The 22,932-nt window shown below is 38.5% G+C and overlaps 1 protein-coding gene across 1 annotated transcript in view; it reads left to right on the plus strand.

Annotated features, from left to right (window-relative positions):
- CDH18 (cadherin 18) overlaps positions 1 to 22,932 on the plus strand; it is a 1,183,629-nt gene that overhangs the window by 938,000 nt on the left and 222,697 nt on the right. The window contains exon 7 of the mRNA XM_075314869.1: positions 3,467 to 3,720. Within this exon, the coding sequence (XP_075170984.1) occupies positions 3,467 to 3,720 (254 nt within the window). The remainder of the gene's footprint in view (positions 1 to 3,466; positions 3,721 to 22,932) is intronic.

The raw sequence follows: 22,932 nt of genomic DNA on the forward strand, positions 1-22,932 counted from the left end.
TGGGAAATTTCAATAAGACTAAGAAGCACACGCTTGGGAAACATTTGTCTTTTCTGTACCTGTATAGGAATTTTATTACCTCTATGTACTCTCCATAATCTATTGTTCTATCTGGATTATCTGAATAAAGTCTGGACGGATTTTTTTCTCATTTGAACAGAATAACTTTGTGGGGCTTTTTATAGCCACATGAATTATTGTTTGTATCGCCAGAGCTTTAACCTAAAAGTAGTGTCTTACTAGTTACATAAAGTTCACTATGAAATGTTTAAGCTATTGACATTTTCCCTCCTATTCATTGTATCTTTCTGAGGTAGAGAGAAAATAGATAGATAGATAGATAGATAGATAGATAGATAGAGATGATAGATAGATAGATAGATAGATAGATAGATAGATAGAGATGATAGATAGATAGATAGATAGATAGATAGAGATGATAGATAGATAGATAGATAGATAGATAGATAGATAGATAGATAGATAGATAGATAGATAGAGATGATAGATAGATAGATGATGGATAGATAGATACCATAGATAGATAGATAGATAGATAGAAAGATAGAACGATAGAAAGATAGAGGGATAGATAGATAGATAGATAGATAGATAGATAGATAGATAGATAGATAGATAGATAGATGATGGATAGATAGATAGATACCGTAGATAGATAGATAGAGATGATAGATAGATAGATGATGGATAGATAGATAGATACCGTAGATAGATAGATAGATAGATAGAAAGATAGAGGGATGGATAGATAGATAGAATTGATAGATAGATATATAGATAGATAGATAGATAGATAGATAGATGATGGATAGATAGATAGATAGAGATGATAGATAGATAGATAGATAGATAGAGATGATAGATAGATAGATAGATAGATAGATAGATAGATGGATAGATAGATAGATAGATAGATAGAGGGATATATAGATAGATGGATAGATAGATAGATAGATAGATAGAGATGATAGATAGATAGATGATGGATAGATAGATAGATACCATAGATAGATAGATATATAGATAGATAGATAGAAAGATAGAAAGATAGAACGATAGAAAGATAGAGGGATAGATAGATAGATAGATAGATAGATAGATATATGATGGATAGATAGATAGATACCGTAGATAGATAGATAGATAGATAGATAAATAGATAGAGATGATAGATAGATAGATAGATGATGGATAGATAGATAGATACCGTAGATAGATAGATAGATAGATAGATAGATAGATAGATAGATAGATAGATAGAAAGATAGAGGGATGGATAGATAGATAGAATTGATAGATAGATATATAGATAGATAGATAGATAGATAGATAGATAGATGATGGATAGATAGATAGATACCGTAGATAGATAGATAGATAGATAGATAGATAGATAGATAGATAGATAGAGATGATAGATAGATAGATAGATAGATAGATAGAGGGATATATAGATAGATAGATAGATAGATATAAAGATAGAGGGATAGATAGATAGATGGATAGATAGATAGATAGATAGATAGATAGATAGATAGATGGATGGATGGATAGATAGATAGATAGATAGATAGATAGATAGATAGATAGAGGGATAGACACAGTATATGACAAAAGTTAGAACACTCCTCACATTTTTATAAATGTATTATTATATCTTTTCATGGGACAACACTGAAGATATGACACTTTCATACAATATAAAATACTCATTGTCCAGCTTGTATAACAGTGTATATTTGATGTAGCTTCTGAATATTTAACATTTCTTAATGTCAAAACAGCTGGCAACAAAACTGAGTACACCTCAAGTGAAAAAGGCCTTATTGTGCTCAGAATGTCAATATTTGTATGGCCACCATTATTTTCAAGCACTGCCTTGCCTCTCTTGGTCACGAATTTTGCTAGAGATTCACAAGAATCCTCTTCCACTTCTCCATAATGACATCATGGAGCTGGTGATTGTTAAGGACCTTCGTTACTTCATCTTCCACTCGAGGATGCCTCACAGATGCTCATTAGGATTACATTCTAGAGGCATGTTGGGCCATTCCAGCACCTTTACCCTTAGTTTATTTAGCTAGGAAGTGGTCATTTTGAAAGGCATTAGGGTCATTGTGTTGGAATACTGCCCTGAGGCCCAATTACTAAAGGGAGAGGATGATTTTGTTCTGCCTCAGTATGTCACAGTACATGTTTGCATTCATGAGTCTCTCAATGAACTGTAGCTCCTGACAGCCAGCAGAACTTATGGAGCCCCAAACCATGACACTGACACCACCATGCTTGATTGTAGGCAAAACCCATTTGTCTTTCTACTTCACACCTGGTTGTTGCCACAAAAGTTTTACATTATCTGAACCAAATAAGTTTATTTTGGTCTCATCAGACCATAGGACATGGTTCCAGTAATCCATGTCTCTAGACTGCTTGTCTTCAGCAAACTGTTTGTGGGCTTTCTTGTGCATCATCGTAAGCAGAGGTTTCTTTGGGATGACAGCAATGTGATTAATTTGATGCAGTCTATGGCGTATGGTCTGAGCACTGGAAAACTCAGCCCCCATCCCTTTATCCTCTGCAGCAATGCTGGCAGCACTCATACGTCTATTTTGAAAAGACAACTTCTGGATATGATGCTGAACACATACACTCAGCTTCTTTAGTTGACCATGTCGAAGCCTGTTCTGAGTCTTGTTAAACTGTGTATGGTTTTGGCCACTCTGCTGCAGCTCAGTTTCAGGGTGTTAGAAATCTTCTTGTGCCTAGGCCATCATTATGTAGAGCAACCATTCTCTTTTTCAGAATTCTTTGCCATGAGGTGCCATGTTAAATTTCCAGTGATCAGTATCAGAGAGTGTATGAGCAATAACACCAAATTTAACATACCTGCTCCCCATTCACACCTGAGACCTGGAAATACTAATGAGTCACATGACACCGGTGATTGATAATGGCTTATTGGGAACAAATTGGCCTTTTTTCATTTAGGTGTGTACTGACTCTTGTAATATACTGTGGATAGATAGAAGGTGGACAGATGAATAACGTTAATAGACACAGTACGCTATAAAGCAGCAATATCATTTCAATGAAGAAAATGTTTATTTTGCAGATGAAAACAAATAGGAAATAAAACACTTGGATTGTAATGTGGCCAGGTTTATGGACTGACTATGGGGTGATATGTGGACCGTGATACCTGGTCGTGCAATCACTTTGAAATATATATTTTTGAAATGATGCTGATTTACTGTTCTGTTGTAGATAGATAGATATATTGTTTGCAATAATCTCTGAGTGGTTAAGAGAATTCTCCTTTATAATAAGTTGGTAAAATGAGAGTAATTTAGAATGTAATGTTTCTGACCTTGTTCATGTTATTTCTGGATAGTAGCACAATTTCCATATGTTACTTTGTCTAATACTGGTATATCTCTATTTACAGCCGCTAAATTATGAGAAAAAGAAATTATATGTACTAAACATCGAAGGAATAAATACTCATCTGGACTCAAGATTTTCTCACCTGGGACCCTTCAAAGATACCACTATGTTAAAAGTCATTGTTGGGGATGTAGATGAAGCACCATTGTTTACAAAGCCATTTTATGAGATGGATGTTTATGAGAATGCAGATATTGGAACCATTGTGGGACTGGTAACAGCTCATGATCCTGACAGTTCTAATAGCCCAGTAAGGTAAGAAATTGACTATACTCTGTATAAATATTTGAGCAGCTATGTAGTTCTTTTACTTTCCGGTATACATATCTGAAACAGTATTTGGAATATGACATCCATATTTCAATGCAGTAATATAAAGTAACAAATGGCATATAAAACAGTATATGCTTACTGAATCCTGTAATGCACACTATTTTTCTCATTTAGAGAGCCCCTTAACTCAATGTAGACCACAGACAACATTTTTGCCAACTTAAAAAAAGAAACGGATTAGACTAAATCTCCAATATCTGAGTTAGCCTGAGGAATAGCCAGAGGGCTGCATGACACTGGCTGTAACTGGCATAGAAGTAAATACAGTAGACGCTAAGGAACCTGCATGGCATACACCTCCGGATTTATGAATGTTTGGGATAGAAATAACCCTTTGAATTTACGGAGCAACGTATATCTCAGGTTTTATATGAAAGCAGATGCTTTCTTTTCTACATGATAGAATACAATGCCTCATGTAAGTACCCTAGAGACGTACAAATTCCTATATGTCTGTGTGCTTTGCTTTATAGCTGAAGCCTAAAGCGTGATTTTATTTGTTATTGTTTTGTATTCCAAATCATATGGACAAATGTGATAGGTAATTTTTGCATGTGCATTATTTACTTGTTAATTAGAAATAATATGGGACACGGCTTAAAAAAAGAACTGTCAAGAAAAAAAATGTGTTAAATTCTTTGTTAAACTCCATAAGTGTCCCTGATTCTGACAATTTTCTGTTTTGCACTCTGTCACTCCATTGAAAGGATGGAGTTACATTTGTTGCTTTAGGAAGGCAGTATGTGAAATCGCTGCTTGTAGTAGATATAGGGACTTGTTCAGAGGGGCATGTGCATTTACTCCTTCCTCCCCGTGTCACGACCTTATGTGCTCGCGTGGCAACCTTGGATCAGAACCTCACAGCTCATTGTGCATGGCATATATGCAACAGTGCCCATTAACTATTTACCCTGAGCTGGAGCCTATTTAATTCCATCTGGTACTGAATGGTTAAGGTGCATTTCTATCCTACAGTGTTTTAAAATGTAATTGTAACCTCAGCTGCAGCCACTCGAGTCTGTTCTAAATACCCACTCTTCACTCCTCTTCATTCCTTTGTATGATGGCTATAGCTCATTCCTATGCTGGCTATAGCTCATTCCTAGGCTGATCATGTTGAAGGAGCTCCTCGCTGCATAACTGTGGTATCAGTACTATTGAAGCTGCAAAGTTTCCTACAGTAGAATCCAAAGAGTGCATTTTCTTGTGCCTTTCCCCACCCATTTGTCCTACTTTCCCTTGAGTTGTTTTATTGTTCTAAGGTCTCAGGGGATAACTATTCTCCTTGTGGAGACTAACAAACCAAACTGGCTGTCAGTAGTGAGAAGTCTTATAGCTGCAATGCTCCTCTTATTTTTCTAGTGAGACTAGCGCCTTGCTGGCCTTTACTAGTCAGGATGAGGTCAGGGCAAGTGTGGACCTAGATACATGATAGCTGTACGGGGGATAGGATGTTTCTACGGACGTTAGGAAGTGCAGGGATCAGAATCAGGTGAGTGTTAGGAGGTGACCCCACTCCCTTCTCCCTAACACCATGACCTACCATTAAATAGTTTTCCTGATGTACCCTTTGTGCTACATCATTCTCTTAAGGTCATCCTCAGGCTTCTCATTACCCTGGTGTACCCGTTGTGTTGCGCCTCCCACTTGGAGTCCCCTGGTACTTGGCTTGACACTTTTAATCCCATCATAACACCCAGGTGCAGCCAATTACAGCTTAGCAGTTGGTTTAGCAGTCAAGATGCAATGTCTGGAAGGGAGGGAGGAAAGTGCACGGACCCAGAGAAGACTCTGAAGCAATGCCCGGTTGGAAATGCTCCAAAATGAACAAATGTGATTATCTATCAAATGCTCTGATGTAGCACAAAAAGGAAAACAGCAATAGAATTCATGGAGCTCAGGGATTTTTTTTACCAGATATTGAACTTTGAATTTTTTTATTTTTTTTTAGCAAGTGACAGGTCCTTTTGAACTATCTTTCTTAATACAGGATTTGTTGTAAAACCAGTTCTTTGCTCTTCTGCTTTAACTGATGTATGTTTTCATTATCTTGCGTGTGGCATAGTGTCAAAACATGTTATACAATAATTCTGACACCGTAACTAACGTCACAAGGTCCTTTGATGAAAACCTGAATGCAATGCAGAAATTGTGTAGCATGAAAAAGTAACAGAACGGCTGGCATAGCTATAAATAAATATGAAACCTCAATTACTACACATCCAATGCTATGGTACATGAATAAAAGCAGTGTAAAAACAGCAAGAGAACTTACAATGTGTGGCAACCACAAATAATCCTTTAATGTAAATTACAATTAGATGGCTATTTTACTTTAAGGGAACTGTTGTTAGGGGTGCACAGTATTATTTAGGTTTACATGCCTGAGGATATTGTTGGCACCTTGTTGTTCAATATAATTGTTTTTAGCTTTTATGTGTCAGCCATACATAATTTTTAATAAAGGACTATTTGTAATTGGTAAATATTGCAAGTGTTGTTGTATTGTTACCCACCACTTTTATTTCTGCTGTTATTCATTAAATTATGTAGCATTTGTTGGCTGTTTTGCCCATCTTTGTGGCCTGAGGAGCTTCTACCCCCTTGCCAACATTACCCAGCTTGTGTCCTCATTAAAAGAACTGTTAAAGTCTAAAATCTGCATTAGTAATCTAAAAATCCACAGCCAGAGTTTGTCATTTGGCTGTCATTCTTGCCAAGCCAAATCTTTGTTTTAGATTACAATTAAGACAAAAAGGCTTTAAAAAGCCCTAATGCATCAGAATCATTGAAACTTTCTTCAGCATTAGCTCTTAAGAAACTGTTGCTTGGCCTCTTCACTCATACTGGACAGGTGGATTGAAAAGGTAATCAGCAAAGCAAGATGTTGAAATGTCTCTTGACTGTTCTTGATTAAATATCAGTACTCAGGCATGTTGACTATTCTTTTTTCCTTGTGAAGGTGCTAACACTTACAATGAACTAATCACTGATTGCATGCATTCTTTCACCTCATCAGATATGGCCACAGGAAGTATTTTCCATATTTTTTTTAAACGTGTATTTACAGCATCTTATAAAATTAGGACATTTGTTATTTTAGTTAAAATGATTTTTTTTTTAAATCAGATATGTATAAGCCATGATGTAAAGAGATCCCTCATCCTTAACCCCTTCATGACATCTGCTGTATATGTACAGTGTGGCGGGCAATGCTTTTCCGCAAACTGCTAGACATGTATGGCATGATGAGCCAGTTCACAAGCTGCATTTGGTTGTGATCAGCGCTAGTGTAAGGAAGCGGAAGTGTTACCCACAACCTCTTGAAGATATTTTGAAATTTAACAATGTATTGCACTGTTTTAAATGTGTTTGATGGTTGACATGTGCTTAGTCCACTTAAGGTCCAGTCACACTAAGCAACTTACCAGCGATCCCAACAACTATAGGGATCGCTGGTAAGTTGCTAGGAGGTTGCTGGTGAGCTGTCACACTGCGACGCTCCAGCGATCCCACCAGCAACCTGACCTGGCAGGGATCGCTGGAGCGTGGCTACACGAGTTGCTGGTGAGCTCACCAGCAACCAGTGACCAGCCCCCAGTCTCCTAGTTACAGCACACATCAGGTTAATTAACCCGATGTGTGCTGCAGCTAAATGTGCACAGAGCAGGGAGCAGCGCACACTGAGCGCTGGCTCCTTGCTCTCCTAGTTACAGCACACATCGGGTTAATTGCCTGATGTGTGCTGCAGCTAAATGTGCACAGAGCAGGGAGCAGCGCACACTGCTTAGTGCTGGCTCCTTGCTCTCCTAGTTACAGCACACATCGGGTTAATTGCCTGATGTGTGCTGCAGCTAAATGTGCACAGAGCAGGGAGCAGCGCACACTGCTTAGTGCTGGCTCCTTGCTCTCCTAGTTACAGCACACATCGGGTTAATTACCTGATGTGTGCTGCAGCTACATGTGCACAGAGCAGGAGCCGGCACTGACAGTGAGAGCGGCGGAGGCTGGTATCAAAGGTAAATATCGGGTAACCAAGGACAGGGCTTCTTGGTTACCCGATGTTTACATTAGTTACCAGCCTCTGCAGAAGCCGGCTCCTGCTGCCTGCACATTTAGTTGTTGCTGTCTCGCTGTCACACACAGCGATGTGTGCTTCACAGCAGGACAGCAACAACTAAAAAATGGCCCAGGACATTCAGCAACAACCAACGACCTCACAGCAGGGGCCAGGTTGTTGCTGGATGTCACACACAGCAACATCGCTAGCAACGTCACAAAAGTTGTTCGTTACCAGCGATGTTGCTAGCGATGTTGCTTAGTGTGACGGGGCCTTTAGGGTAGAGTTAAATGGTTGGTACTTAATCAGACTGAGAGTAGTTATGTGGGAAGACGAGAGTGACTTCCAGGGAGGTGACAGACAGTGAATGACAATACAGAGTTTGTTCATGTTTGACCTAAGGTCCATGAGCTATCTGAGTGACTTGAGATAGGTGTAGATAGAGAAAATAAACCATAACAAATGGTACGATTTAGGGCCCGAGGAACTGGAGAGGAATTGTTAAAGAATACACAGACCAATAGAGTCTCAAGTCCTACAGACTAGAACTGGGGTCAGGGAGGTTGAGTAAAACAAGGCAGATAGAGACCCAGGAGAAATGGGAGATCTGTCTGGAGGGAAACAGACAGAGAGACTTGTATTAGAAAGACATTAGCGAAAGGCACCCTATTTATGAATATTGGTAGTGAATACTGGTAGTCATAATGAGACATGAGTTTCTCTATGGGACTTTGAGGGTGCATCACAGCCCAGAGTCTGTGACCCTCTTAAAATGAACTTAGTATGCAACGGTGAAGAGTCGTATCAACGTAACTTTTGTGAAGCAGGAGGCCTCAAAAGGAAAGATGAGTTGTTTACTTTGGGGATACAAGTATATGGGAACAGAAGAAAAGGAACTGTTGTATGATTTTCACTGGCAAGCAAAAGAGAAACTATGTTTTAAACTTTTGACTTTCAGGCTTCTTAACTCATGATCTACTACAGCTTTGAACATGAGACCATCATCATTTATAGACAATCATCTTGGTTATATCATACATAAATTTGACTGACAAATTACATATCATTGTTTTTTGTCATATCACTGCATTGTTACTGTTTTACTCCTAAGAGTCTACATTTTAATTATTGTTATTATAATTATTATTATTATTATTATTATTATTATTATTATTATTATAGCGCCATTTATTCCATCGGGCTTTAAAAGTGAAAAGGGTATACATAAAAAATAAGTACAAAAATAATTTTATTTTATGTCTACCCTGGTACCTGTAGTGCCACAAGCTTTCTTAAGGTGTTCCAGGGCCAGGTTTATGGATAGCTGGAGAGATTGGTGGGTATGCCTATCCACATATGTCCACTGATATGTGTGTCTCATATATTTTAATGAGATTGTTTGTTTGGCACATGACAGTCTGTGAGAAGGAGCCTCTGGGACAGGTGCTCTGCTTTGACAGGAGTGTATGTGGGGAGTGCCTAATCTCCTGAAAGTAACCTGTGCAAGCATACTGCAAAGGTAATGGACTGAAATCTGTGTTTATGTACACTGACTGGGTCAGTGAAATACTTGAGTAGGGTATCCAAACCAGTGCGGGCACAATCCCAAGGTAATGAACTGTAATATGAGTTTATTTACAACCCCTGGCAAAAATTATGGAATCACCTGGCTCTGAGGATGTTCATTCAGTTGTTTACTTTTGTTTAAAATAAGCATATCACAGACATGGCACAAAGCTAAAGCCATTTCAAATGGCAACTTTCTGGCTTTAATAAACACTAAAAACAAATCATAAAAACATAATTTGCTAGCCCTTACGGTTACTTATCAAGACCAAACGGGGAAAAATTATGGAATTACTCAATTATGATGAAAAAATTATGGAATCATGAAAAACAAACAAACAAAAGAACAATCCAATACATCACAAGTATTAAGTTGCACCACCTTTGGCTTTTATAACAGTTTGCAGTCTCTGAGGCATGGACTTAATGAGTGGCAAACAGTACTCTTCATCAATCTGGCTTCAACTTTCTCTGATTGCTGTTGCCAGATCGGCTTTGCAGGTTGGAGCCTTGTCATAAACCATTTTCTTCAACTTCCACCAAAGATTTTCAATTGGATTGAGATCTGGACTATTTGCAGGCCATGACATTGACCTAATGTGTGTTCTTTCAAGGAATGTTTATTATCTTGATAATTTATTTCATCATCCCCAAACATCCTTTCAATTGATGGGATAAGAAAAGTATCCAAAATTTCAATGTAAACTTGGGCATTTATTGAAGATGTAATGATAGCCATCTCCCCAGTGCCTTTACCTGACATGCAGCCCCATATCATTAATGACTGTGGAAATTTACATGTTCTCTTCAGACAGTCATATTTTAATTGTTTAACTTTTCTGTATGTAATTCCCAATTTCTTTAGGTGGTTTCTTACAGTTTGGTGAGAGACATTGACTCCAGTTTCCTCCCATTCGTTCCTCATTTGTTTTGTTGTGCATTTCCTGTTTTGGAGACATATTGCTTTAGGTTTCCTGTCTTGACGCTTTAATGTCTTCCTTGGTTGTTGTTTGTATTTGGTCCAGATTTTAGACACAGCTGACTGTGAACAACCAACATCTTTTGCAACATTGCGTGTTGATTTACCCTCTTTTAAGAGTTTGATAATCCTCTCCTTTGTTTCAATTGACATCTCTTGTGTTGGAGCCATGATTCATGTCAGTCCACTTGGTGCAACAGCTCTCTAAGGTGTGATCACTCCTTTTTAGATGCAGACTAACAAGAAGATCTTATTTGATGCAGGTGGGAATAAAAATTTACAGGGTGATTGCATAATTTTGTCCTCATAATTGAGTGATTCCATAATTTTTCCCCCTTTTTGGTCTTGAAAAGTAACCATTACTGGCTAGCTGGCTGTGATCTTTTAAACAAAAGCAACTAACTGAATGAACATCCTCAGAGCCAGGTGATTCCATAATTTTTGCCAGGGGTTGTATACTGGCTGGGGTCAGTAGGATTTTGCTGGTGAAGTGTATCTGAACCTGTGAGGGTGAACCACAATGTTATGGACCTAAAATCCATCTGTTATTGAGAAGTGAGATTTATGTGTGGCTAAATAAACTTTTAAACAAAGTGTTTCTTGTGTTCTACCTCACATCAAAAGTCAGGTGAATAAACCCCAACCCGTGAGTAAACTGTTGCAATGTATAGAGTTTTTTCTTTAACCCTACCTTCAACTGTTTCATTGGGTTGAGGTATGTGTACTGTGGGGTCAAGCTAGCACCTTTAATTAATTGTCATTGAACCATTTCTTTGCTAATCTGAATGTATGATTCAAGTTATTATCCTGCAGGAACACTATGTTGTCCTTTTCAAACACATAGGACCCTCCTGCATCACCCCAGTCTACAGCCTGTGTGACAGAATGTCTTTCTCCTCTTGGTACATCAAAAGTAAATTTCCTGGAAGGAGTCGGTATTTCCCATTGGGACTCCTTGTTGGATGGCCCTGATGCAGCCTAAGGTTTCATAAGGCGGGCAAACACTTTCTAATACTATCTCAGCAGCTCACTTGTTGGGGAGAGAACTCCATCAAGTTTACTTCTATGTGCTTCAGGAGATCACAGCCAACTCTCACTTTGCCCCTCTAATATTTATGCACAAGTAATATGGCCAAAGTTCACAGATCCACTTTTAATGGAGTCAGATATATAGCATCCCACTGAGTGAGCTCTTCTGGCATTACATACAGTGCCTTGCGAAAGTATTCGGCTCCCTTGAATTTTTCAACCTTTTCCCACAATTCAGGCTTCAAACATAAAGATAAAATTTTAATGTTATGGTGAAGAATCAACAAGTGGGACACAGTTGTGAAGTTGAACGAAATTTATTGCTTATTTTAAACTATTTAAAAAAATAAATAACTGAAAATTGGGGCATACAATATTATTCGTCCCCTTTAAGTTAATAGGTTGTAGTGCAACCTTTTGCTGCGATTATAGCTGCAGCTTGCTTGGGGTATGTGTCTATCAGTTTTGCATATCGAGAGACTGAAATTCTTGCCCATTCTTACTTTGCAAACAGCTGTAGCTGGGTGAGGTTGGATGGAGAGCGTTTGTGAACAGCAGTTTTCAGCTCTTTCCACAGATTCTCAATTGAATTCAGGTCTGGACTTTGACTTGGCCATTCTAACACCTGGATACGTTTATTTGTGAACCATTCCATTGTAGATTTTGCTTTATATTTGGGATCATTGTCTTGTTGGAAGACAAATCTCCGTCCCATTCTCAGGTCTTTTAAAGACTCCAACAGGTTTTCTTCAAGAATGGTCCTGTATTTGGCTCCATCCATCTTCCCATCAATTTTAACCATTTTTCCTGTCCATACTGAAGAAAGCAGGCCCAAACCATGATGCTGCCACCACTATGTTTGACAGTGGGGAAGGTGTGTTCAGGGTGATGAGCTGCATTGCTTTTACTTTCATCTGACCAGAGAACATTCTTCCACAGTGCATTTTCTTCTGTTATGCTTGTGAAAGATTTTTGGGTTAAAGCAACATTTTTGTGGCAAAAATGTACTATTTTTTTTCACGGCTCAATGTTATAAAATTCTGTGAAGCACCTGGGGGTTTAAGGTGTTCACCAAACATTTAGATAAATTCCATAAGGGGACTGGTTTCCAAAATAGGGTCACTCATGAGGGAGGTCTACTGTTTAGGCACATCTGGGGCTCTCCAAACCCAACATGGTGAATGCTAACAACTTCTGACAATTTTGTGCTCTAAAATTCAGATCTTTTTCCACTCTGAGCCCTGCCGTGCCCTTAAACAGTACATTTCAAGCAGACGAGGTATCACCGTACTCCAGGAGAAATTCCACAACAAATTTTATGTTGCTTTTTCTTCTTTTACTCCTGTGAATATGAAAGATTTGGGATTAAAACAGCATTTTTGTTGTAAAAACAAATTTCTTTATCTTCACGGCTCAATATTATAAGTCTGTGAAGCACCTGGAGGTTCAAGATGCTTATGAAACATCTAGATAAATTCCATGAGGGGTCTAGTTTCCATAATGGGGTCACTTTTCTTAAGGCGGTCCACTGTTCAGGCAAATCAGGAGCTATACTAGTGCAATATGGGGTTCGCTGATGGGCTTAATGCCTTTTAAATTCTGCCTGCCTTATAAGTTTCTACAAATTTAGGAATTAAGGAGGTACCCTAACCCTAATTACATCTTATAGATATCATTATTTTTTTAGTTTGTAATTAGACTTGAGCGAGTATTGAAATTTTCGTGTTTGTGATACTCATAACGAGTACTGTGTACTACTCGCGTATTCTTTCCGAATAGTGAGTACAATGCAAGTCAATGGGAAATGCGAGTAGTTTTTTGGTGGAATCCAGCAGAAAATTACTCTCATTTTCCAATCAGTGGAATATTACTCGCATATCCCATTGACTTGCATTGTACTCGCTATTCAGAATGAATACGCGAGAATTACACAGTACTCGTTATGAGTATCACAAACACGAATATTTTGATACTCGCTCAACTTGGTTTGTACGTAAACCCATCATGAACATCCAAGGAACGAAGTCTGCAGGGAGCTCTCATGCTCCTATTATATAACTATTACAAGAGATTTAACACTTCCCTTTCCAGTTTTTCATTTTTGTTCTTCCAAGAGCCATAACTTTTTTATTTTTGTTGTCACATAGGCATTTGAAGGCTTGTTTCTTGCAAGACAAGTTGTAATTTTGAATGAAGTATTTTATTCTAAACACACAGCATACTAAAAAATGGGAATAATTTCCAAGTGCATTGGACTTGAAAAAAAAATGCAATTCCATATTATTTCCATTTTTTTATTGACATGTTAACTATATGGTAAAACGGACCTCACAATATGACTACTCAGGTCCGTATGAGTATGCAGATACCAAACATGCATAGCTTTTTTAAATGGTGAAAAATATCCCTAAAAAAGTTTTTTTTGCTTTTCTTGCCATTTTCCAAAACTCGTAACATTTTCATTTTTTGGGATGTAGGACTGTGTGATCACCTATTTGTTTTTTCATTCTGAGCTGCTGTTTTTATTGATACCATTTCAGAGCAGAAACAAAGTACGGATCACAACTTATTGCAGTGTTGCAACAGCCAAAATAAATAATTTTGGTTTTATGATTATTTTCTCATTATACCATTTGCCTATCAGATCAATTTACTTTAAAAATTGATAGATCAGACTTTTACAAGCAGCAATACCAAATATGTGTATCTTGTAATGTTTTTAATACTTTCATAGGTGTGGCTCCTGCTGTAGACCCTGAGCGCATCCAAGAAGGCAAACGGACCACACGGATGTGTTCCATGTGACACACACCAGAGAAAAGACATGTGTCTGTGAGAAAAAGAAACAAAAAACTTTTATTCCCCTTCTCCTGCCCTCCTGTCTCTGCCGCTGCTGTCACTTGCTGCCGACCGCCGCTCATTTTGCTCATTGAATATACACTTCACCGCGGCCGGAAGCAGCAGCAGCGGGGAGTCGGCAGGACCGGAGACCAAAGATCAGCACCACGGACAGCGATGCCAGGGACAGGTGAGTAGAAAGTTCCCATTCTCCGTGTGTTATCATGGATAACATACCGAGAACACACGTGTGCCATACACACGGCAAACCGAGGGCAATACGCACCTTTGACACGTCCGTGAAAAATGTGTGTGATCTTCACTGACGTGTGAAAGAGGCCTTACATAACCATTCCTTGACTGTCCTCAGAAATAGCCCAAACCATATGCTAACTGCATTAAGCAAAACAACTGCTCTATACCCCACCTCCTCCCTTGTAAAACTGAAGTCCAATAAAAGGCAAGAGTCCAGCCTCAATAGACCATTAGCAGTTAATTCAGTCCTGCTGAAGTGAAAGAACCAGTCAGCTGTAAGCAAAGCTATACAGCCCGAACCTACAAAAAAAAAAAAACAGTGAGAATTAAAATCCAATGAATCTGTCTTTGGCTGTGTGCGCACTTTGCGTTTTTACCTGCGTTTCAGCAGCGTTTTGAACTGCAGCGTTTTCATACCAAAATGCATGCATTTTGATTTTCCAGCAAAGTCTATGGGAAAAGTAAATTTCATGTGCGCACTTTGCTGTTCAAAACGCTGCTTTTAATTTGCATAATTTTGGGCAAAAACTCTGCGTTCAAAGAAGCAGCATGTCAATTGTTTTTGCCATTTGGGCTGCATTTTGCTAACATTGAAGTCAATGAGAAGTTGTAAAAAGCAACCAACATCAAAATTGCAGCGTTTTACCTGCTTTTTGGCTGCAGAAAGTATGCGTTTATGACATCAAAATAATGGAATGATATGTCCCTTTACACACACACATAGTCCGACAATTAAATTAATGAAAAATAATAAATTCTTGGAATTTTAGCGATAAATAGTATAAAACCGCTATAATTATATTAATTATAACTATTTTTGTTATGATTTAAATAATTATATTTATTTCCTTTTTTTTCCCTTTTTACATAGTGTTTGTATTTCAAAACTTTATTTAGTAGTGTCTTTGTAATCAAAACGCATCTGACTTTAAGCAATGGAAACGCAGGTAAAAAGCTCTAAAGCTATGTGCGCACGTGTGCGCTCTGCACCGCACCTAAAAGATGCGCTTCAGAGCGCAGCTGAAAAGCTCCGTTCTGAAGCGCATGGTGCCGGCAGAGAACGTGCGCTCTGCATGCTGCCTCTCCCTATAGACAGCATGCAAACCGCACGAAAGAGGTGACATGTCACTTCTTAGAACGCAGCGATTCGGGCAGCAGCCGAATCACTGCGTTCTAATATGCCACGTGCGCACGGCTCCTGCACAATCTCCATAGACTGTGCAGGGGACGCAGGATGCATGCAGTTACGCTGCGCTGCAGATCGCAGCGTAACTGCATGTAATACGCACACGTGTGCACATAGCCTAAAAATGCGGCTAAAACGCACGCATATTTACCGCGATTTTGTGGTCAAAGCTACTTTGGCAAAAGCAATTTCTGCCAGAGGATGCATTTAGAACTACAACTACGACGACGCAAAGTGCAGACACAGCCTTTCTCTGCAAATAGACTAAACTGTCCCCCACTGAAATACAGACAATATGTAGGAGAACTAGTCATGGACCGTCAGATGAACCATGAATGACCTAAAAAGGAAAAAAAAAATGAATACAGAATCAAAATGCCATAATTGTATAAACAGTAAACTGATCTTGAAGAGCATGGAAAAAGAAGCATATACATATTATAATAATCCATATATGGCAAATTAGTGATAAAACTCTAAGATATATATAGTCAAACATAACCTAGTGAACAACTTATGAGTACTTCCTTCAATTGCTCATACAAATGCATGATTCCTCCAGATGCCAGTAAAGCAATTGTCTGTAGCAACTCCACAGATAAGAATATATAAAAAACAGAAAAATGATTAATAGACGATTCAAAAGCTGCTTTATAGACACATTCATCTTTTCGGCTAAGGACACATTGCGAGTAAAATGGAGCAAGTGGAATGTGACAAAAAATCGTTTTCCACCTGCACCCATGTTACTCTATGGGGCCGCTCCCATTAGCAATTTTTTTTATCAGCCCTAATCGGATCAATAAAACAATTGTAGCATACTTCGGGTGGAATGCAATATACGCATAGCTGACAATGGAGAAGATAGCGAGATTAGTCCCTCCCTCTCCTCCACAGCACCCGCCTTCCCCTCCGCAGCTGTGCTGCAATCACAGGATCACATCACAGTGACATGACACTCGGCTTACTCTCCAGCAGAGCGGGAGCTGGGTGTCATGCGATGCACTCGCAGTAGTACTCATGTGGTCCCAGCCTTATCCTTATATCAATTTGATTCCCATAGTTTTCAGCATGGACATCACCCATTGCAACCAAACAAAAGAAAATAGTACCTTCATCCATTCAGTTGCCACGCAAAAGATCATCTCTCATAGCAATAAAGTAAATGAAAATAGCAGAATAAAAATAAAAAAACTTTAAAATCAATAAATAAAAAAGGAAGAAGACGAGAGCAGTGGGGAAGGTGGTAGTTTGAAAATTGGTCATATAGAAACACAATGGCCCCATAGAATAGTAAGATAATGCAGTTAGGGATGTGAGCATGAAGCTTACTAGAAGGCCTCATTCAGACGAGCATATAAATAGCACTAGTGCAGTCCGAGAAAATCTCGCATTCCACTCAGACCCATGCTAATCAATGAGGCAGGGCAGATCTGCGAGTTTTTTCTCACCTGTATTTGGGATGTGCAAAAAACTGCAAGTGGATGCGTAAATCACAGAAGACTCACCAATACAAGTCTATGGGTGCGTGACAAAAAAAGGATATCACACGGCCTATTCATATACTGTTTGAATTTTACAGATACATCATTCTGTAGCATAGAACAATGGTCCTGTAAAAGATTGTAGAATAATAGCTGCTGAGAAAAAAACTGCATTGTATACGATACACTTTTTTTGATCCCGTGGGAAATGATGGTATCACAGCAGCACAACTAAAATAATAACATGAATTACTTAATTGACAAGACAGTAGAGATGACAGAAGAACATTGTATATTAGATTAGGTCATACACAGCGGGTGAACTGAAAGTAGAAGAAATAAAGAAGTAAACATTCACCTTGATGATCTAATACGGATGTCATACTGATGACCTGATGCTAGGCAAGAAAAGAAACTGCCCACTCACATAGCACTCATGACACATGGAATACCAAACGGATTTCACTCGTCCTACTCTGCTGGATGAAAATAGATGTGATTTTTCATACGCTTATGTGACTTCGGCCTTAAATTAAATACTTAAATATGAAATGAAAAAATCAAGAACATTCTGCCTATTTTTCTTATGCTTTTTTATTTGCTTGGTTGCTATGAGCAATGACATTGCTCGTGGCACCTGAGTGGTTGAGGATATAATTTTAGTCTTAGGCTAGTTTCACACTTGCGCTATTTTGACGCAAACGGAATCCGTCACTAATATAGTACAGTTCATTTATTTACAGTGGAAGCGCGTTACTATGGCGCGTGTGTGTGTCATGCAGTACCCGCTTGTGTCCACACGATGTCGCGCTTCCACTGTAAATAAATGAACTGTACTACATTAGTGACGGACTCCGTTTGCGTCAAAATAGCGCAAGTGTGAGTGGGGCCTTATTGATTGCAATGGGTGATGTCCATGCTAACACCTATTGGAATCATTCTACTATAAGGCTGTGTGCGCACGTGTGTGTATTGCATGCATTTATGCTGTGTCTATCACTGCAGCGTAAACGCGTGCGTCCTGCATCCCCAGCACAATCTATGAAGATTGTGCATAATCCATCTGCACGTCGCATTTGAGAGCACACCATTTGGATGCTGAAATTTTGATCCAAATCCCTGCGCTCAAAAATGCAGCATGTCACTTCTTTCATGCGCTTTGGATGCTGCTCCCACTCTGTCTATGGGAGTGGCAGCATCCAGAGCACATGAAATCGGCATTTTTTTCTGCAGAAAGACTGCATCCATTATGCAGTGTTTTTGAAGCAATTTGAAGCGCACATGTGCTGCCAAATCACTGCAGAATTTTCTGCAGTGACACGACACAACATGCGCACACAGCCTAAGGCTATGTGCGCACACTGCAGAAAATGTCTGCACCTCAAAACTGCACCTTGTAGCAAAAAAGCATGTGTTTTGGTGCATTTTTGACCCTATGTTTTTGTTAACATTGTCAATGGCAAAACGCAGGGAAAAATACAGAAAAAAATTGACATGCTGCTTTTTTTTTTTTTTTGCACCCAAAACTGCAGGAAAAAAGATGCAACGTCCAGACAGCCTTTCTGATTTCTCATACACTTTTAGGAACACAAACTGCACCAAAAAAGCAGCAAAAATGCAGCAAAAAAAGCAGTGTGAGCACAAGGCCTTAGGGCTTATGTGCACGTAACTGCAGTATACTCTGCAGTGATTTGACAGCACATGTGCGCTTCAAATCCCTGCAGAAACAATGCATAATGAATGCAGTTATATTTTTAAAAAATACAATTTAATGCGCTATGGCTGCTGCCCCCATCATAGACAGAGTGGGAGCTGCATCCAGAACGCACAAATAATTGACCTGCTGCTTTTATGAATGAACAGATTTGGGTCAAAAGTTTGGCATCCAAATCATTGCGTTCATGAAAGCATCGTGCGCACGTATCATGCTCAATCTACATAGATTGTGCTGGGGATGCAGGACGCATGCATTTACACTGCAGTGCTATACGCAGCGTAAATGCATGTAAGTACGCAACGTGTGCATGAGCCCTTAGAATCATATATCTTTGGAATGACATACTTAGCATTTTCTGTTTTTTTTTGTCTGTTGATTCGTTATATGCAAATTCTATATTGACCTGGTGGAATCATGTATTTGTATGGGCAATCAAATGATGTACTCGTACGTTTTTCATTAGGTTATGTATATATAATATATATATATATATATATATATATATATATATATATATATATATATATATATATATATATATATATGTTAGGGTCTAATCTATTATTTTTTTATGTATGGACTATTTTCTTATTTATATGCTTCCTTTTGATGATCAGAGCACTGTTAATACAATTATGCCCTCTTGATCAGCTCTAAGGCCACGTGCACACATGGTGTGTTTGGTGACGTTTTCCCTCAGTATTTGTAAGGCTATGTGTGCATGCTGATGCTTTTGCACTTCTCCAAAACGCTGCATTTTTCCACAAAAAAACGCACAAAAACGCAGAGGTACAAACGCACCACGTTTTACCACGTTTTTGTGCATTTTTTGCTGCATTTTGCTGAGTTTTTGTTCATTGCATTTTTCTGTGTTTTTCCAATGCATTGCATGGGTGGAAAAACGCAGAAAAATGCAGAAAAGAATTGACATGACCATTTTTTTTTTAGCTCAAAAACGCAGCCAAACAAAATTGCACTGTGCAGACAAGAAAAATGAAATCCAATAGCTTTGCTGAGGAAGCAAAGTCCTACAGTTTTGAGCCCAAATACACACTGAAAAAACGCGCAAAAATGCGGTAAAAACATAGCCCAAGCCAAAACAAGAGTTGGGAAGAAAAAAGCAGAAGCGGTGACATGTTTCCATTTTACTATTATTCTGATTGATCCACTCCTGAATTTGGCTATAAATACTGAGAGAAAAAAAACCTCCCCAAATACTCAATTTGTGCACATGGCCTGAGGGTATGTGCGCACGTTGCTTTTTACCTGCTTTTTACCTGCTTTTTTGCTGCTTTTTCTTCTGCGCTGTTTAATGCCAAAATGGATGTGTTCTTCTATTCAAGCAAAGTCTATGGGAATTTGGGTTTCTTGTTCACACTATGTTGTTCAAAATGCTGCCTTTTTGTGGCAGAACTTTGGTCAAAAACTCAGCTTTTCAAAGAAGCAACATGTCAATTGTTTTTGCCATTTGGGTTTTGCACTGCAAAGCAGAGTTTTTGACCAAAGTTCTGCCACAAAAAGGCAGCATTTTGAACAACATAGTGTGAACAAGAAACCCAAATTCCCATAGACTTTGCTTGAATAGAAGAACACATCCATTTTGGCATTAAACAGCGCAGAAGAAAAAGCAGGTAAAAAGCAACGTGCGCACATACCCTCAGTCCTGACATTGCCCTTTATTGTAAAATGAGTTCCACATGGGAGGGGAGGGGAGTAGAATGTATTTAAAGCCAGCAGCTGTGCCACCAAATGTGGCTAGCAAACTATGTACACACAGAGTGCAATGGGCTGGCCAGGCTCTGATGATGCAAAGCAGTAATACAAAATGTGTATTATTGAGGATAGCTAGATGTATTTACTAGTTTAGTGTATTTTCTTCTATCATTGTGTAGCTCTACTCTATCAGTCCTTCCTCTTCTTTTTGCTATCCAGCTCTAGGCTTTATCAATCTCAATAGCTGCTATTTTCAGGGAGGCGATACAGCACATTATATATATATATATATATATATATATATATATATATATATATATATATACACAGTATATTACACACACAGGTACTACCATAGATATCTAATACCACACTCATATAGTACTGTTCTGATTGTATTTATATTACAAAATGTATTTTTCCTTTATTACTATGCTAGTCAGCATTTATAGAGGGTTAATACGTTATTCTTAGTCTACTTTAGCGACCCCTATTTAATATACAGTGGATCTCCAGCCATGTAGCTAATCCAATGTGATAGTTTGCTGAGCTATTCATCACATGTGATAGGATTGGATACACATCATATGTGACTCAGTATGCTGTGTATCTAATCCTATTATATGTGACTCAGTATGCTGTGTATCTAATCCTATTATATGTGACTCTGTATGCTGTGTATCTAATCCTATCTTATGACAGTCTTTGCGCAGTGTGCAGCACTAACAGAATCTTCGCTGCACACCATTCTCGGTCTCACTGTTCACATGGCAGTATCACCTTGCAGTCACCAACAATATTGCTCTAAAATGTTATCCTAAACATAGTCATCCATTATTGTTTCGCAAACACCCAGAAGGGGAGGATTAGAGACCTCACATATTCAAGCTGAAGATATGTGAGCTAGCAATACTCTAGGTTTTCATGACAAATTTAAGCAGCTGCTTGTCTTAATATTTAACCCCTTCACAACATCTGTTGTACATGTGGAGCACTGTGAGATGTGTGTTCCTGCAAACCTCCGTACATGTACGGCGCTACGATCTCGCTGGCAAAATTATCAGCAGGCGTCCGCTATATGTTGTAGCTGAAACCCTGAATGTAATTCCTACAATCAGTGTTAGTACCAATTGTGGTTGTTTAACCCCTCTGATGCTGATGTAAAATTATGACATTGGCTTCAATCTACGTACCAATGGCAGGGGTGTCACTTTATTCTTCCATCGAAGCAACACAATTGTGATAACGTTGTGCTGATGGTCGCCATGGTGACTTTGGGCAAAATAATGGCCGCTGGGTCACCCTGGTATGATTGCCTGTGAGCTTCTGCCTTGAGCAAGACCTAAACACCACCTACCTGCATGCAAGTTACTATTCTAATACGCCGCAATGTAAAAGCACTGCAGAGTAAAGACCAGCGATCAGACCACAAAAAGATGGTATCCCATCCTGGCACTAAGTAAAAATGTTAAAAAAAAAGAAAAATTACAAATAGAACAAATAACTTAAATACCAGTAAATACATATATTTATGTAACAAAAAAACAAAGTACACATTTGGTATCGCCACCTTCAGAACAATCAGATCTATTAACCTTCCACACAAGATAACCCCTTCAGTGAATATCATAAAAAAAATCTGTCAAAAACTTGCTTTTTCATTATACCTCCAAAAAAAGTAGCCAAAAACCCGATCTAGAAGTCCAATGTAAATAAAAATGGTTTTGCTTCAAAATGTCATCTTGTCCTTCATAAAACAAGGCCCCCACTGAGCACTGACAGCAGAGAAATAACAACCGCTCTCTGAATAAAGCCATGGAAAAATATATTTGTTTTGTTTTTATTCTGTAAAAACAGCAAAACATTAAAAAAAGACATAAATGTGGTATTATCAACATAGTGACCCCAGGAATAAAACTATCTAGTCAATTTTACTACATGGTGAATGGCAAAAAACAATTTCTGAATTGCTTACTTTTGTTCATTCTGTCTAACAAAAATCAAAGTAAAAGGCCTTCAAAAAATGTTGCTTTAAAAAAATTGTCAACTTGGCCCACAAAGAACAAGCCCTAAAATATGGTGATGTAAAAATCTTTCTTTTGTAATAAAAAAAAGCATTTTATAGTGTATGATAGCAGCATAGCCTAAAAACAATATAAATCTAGTATCACTGTAAAAGCATTGACTTCAAGAATAATGCCGTTTATACATTGATAACACATGGTGAACATCGAAAAAAAAAAATTAGGGGTATGTGCGCACGCTGCAGATTATGTGCACTGCACCAAAAATCGCACCTTGTGGCAG

This window comes from Anomaloglossus baeobatrachus, chromosome 6, assembly GCF_048569485.1.
Source record: "Anomaloglossus baeobatrachus isolate aAnoBae1 chromosome 6, aAnoBae1.hap1, whole genome shotgun sequence".
Taxonomy (NCBI): Eukaryota; Metazoa; Chordata; class Amphibia; order Anura; family Aromobatidae; genus Anomaloglossus; species Anomaloglossus baeobatrachus.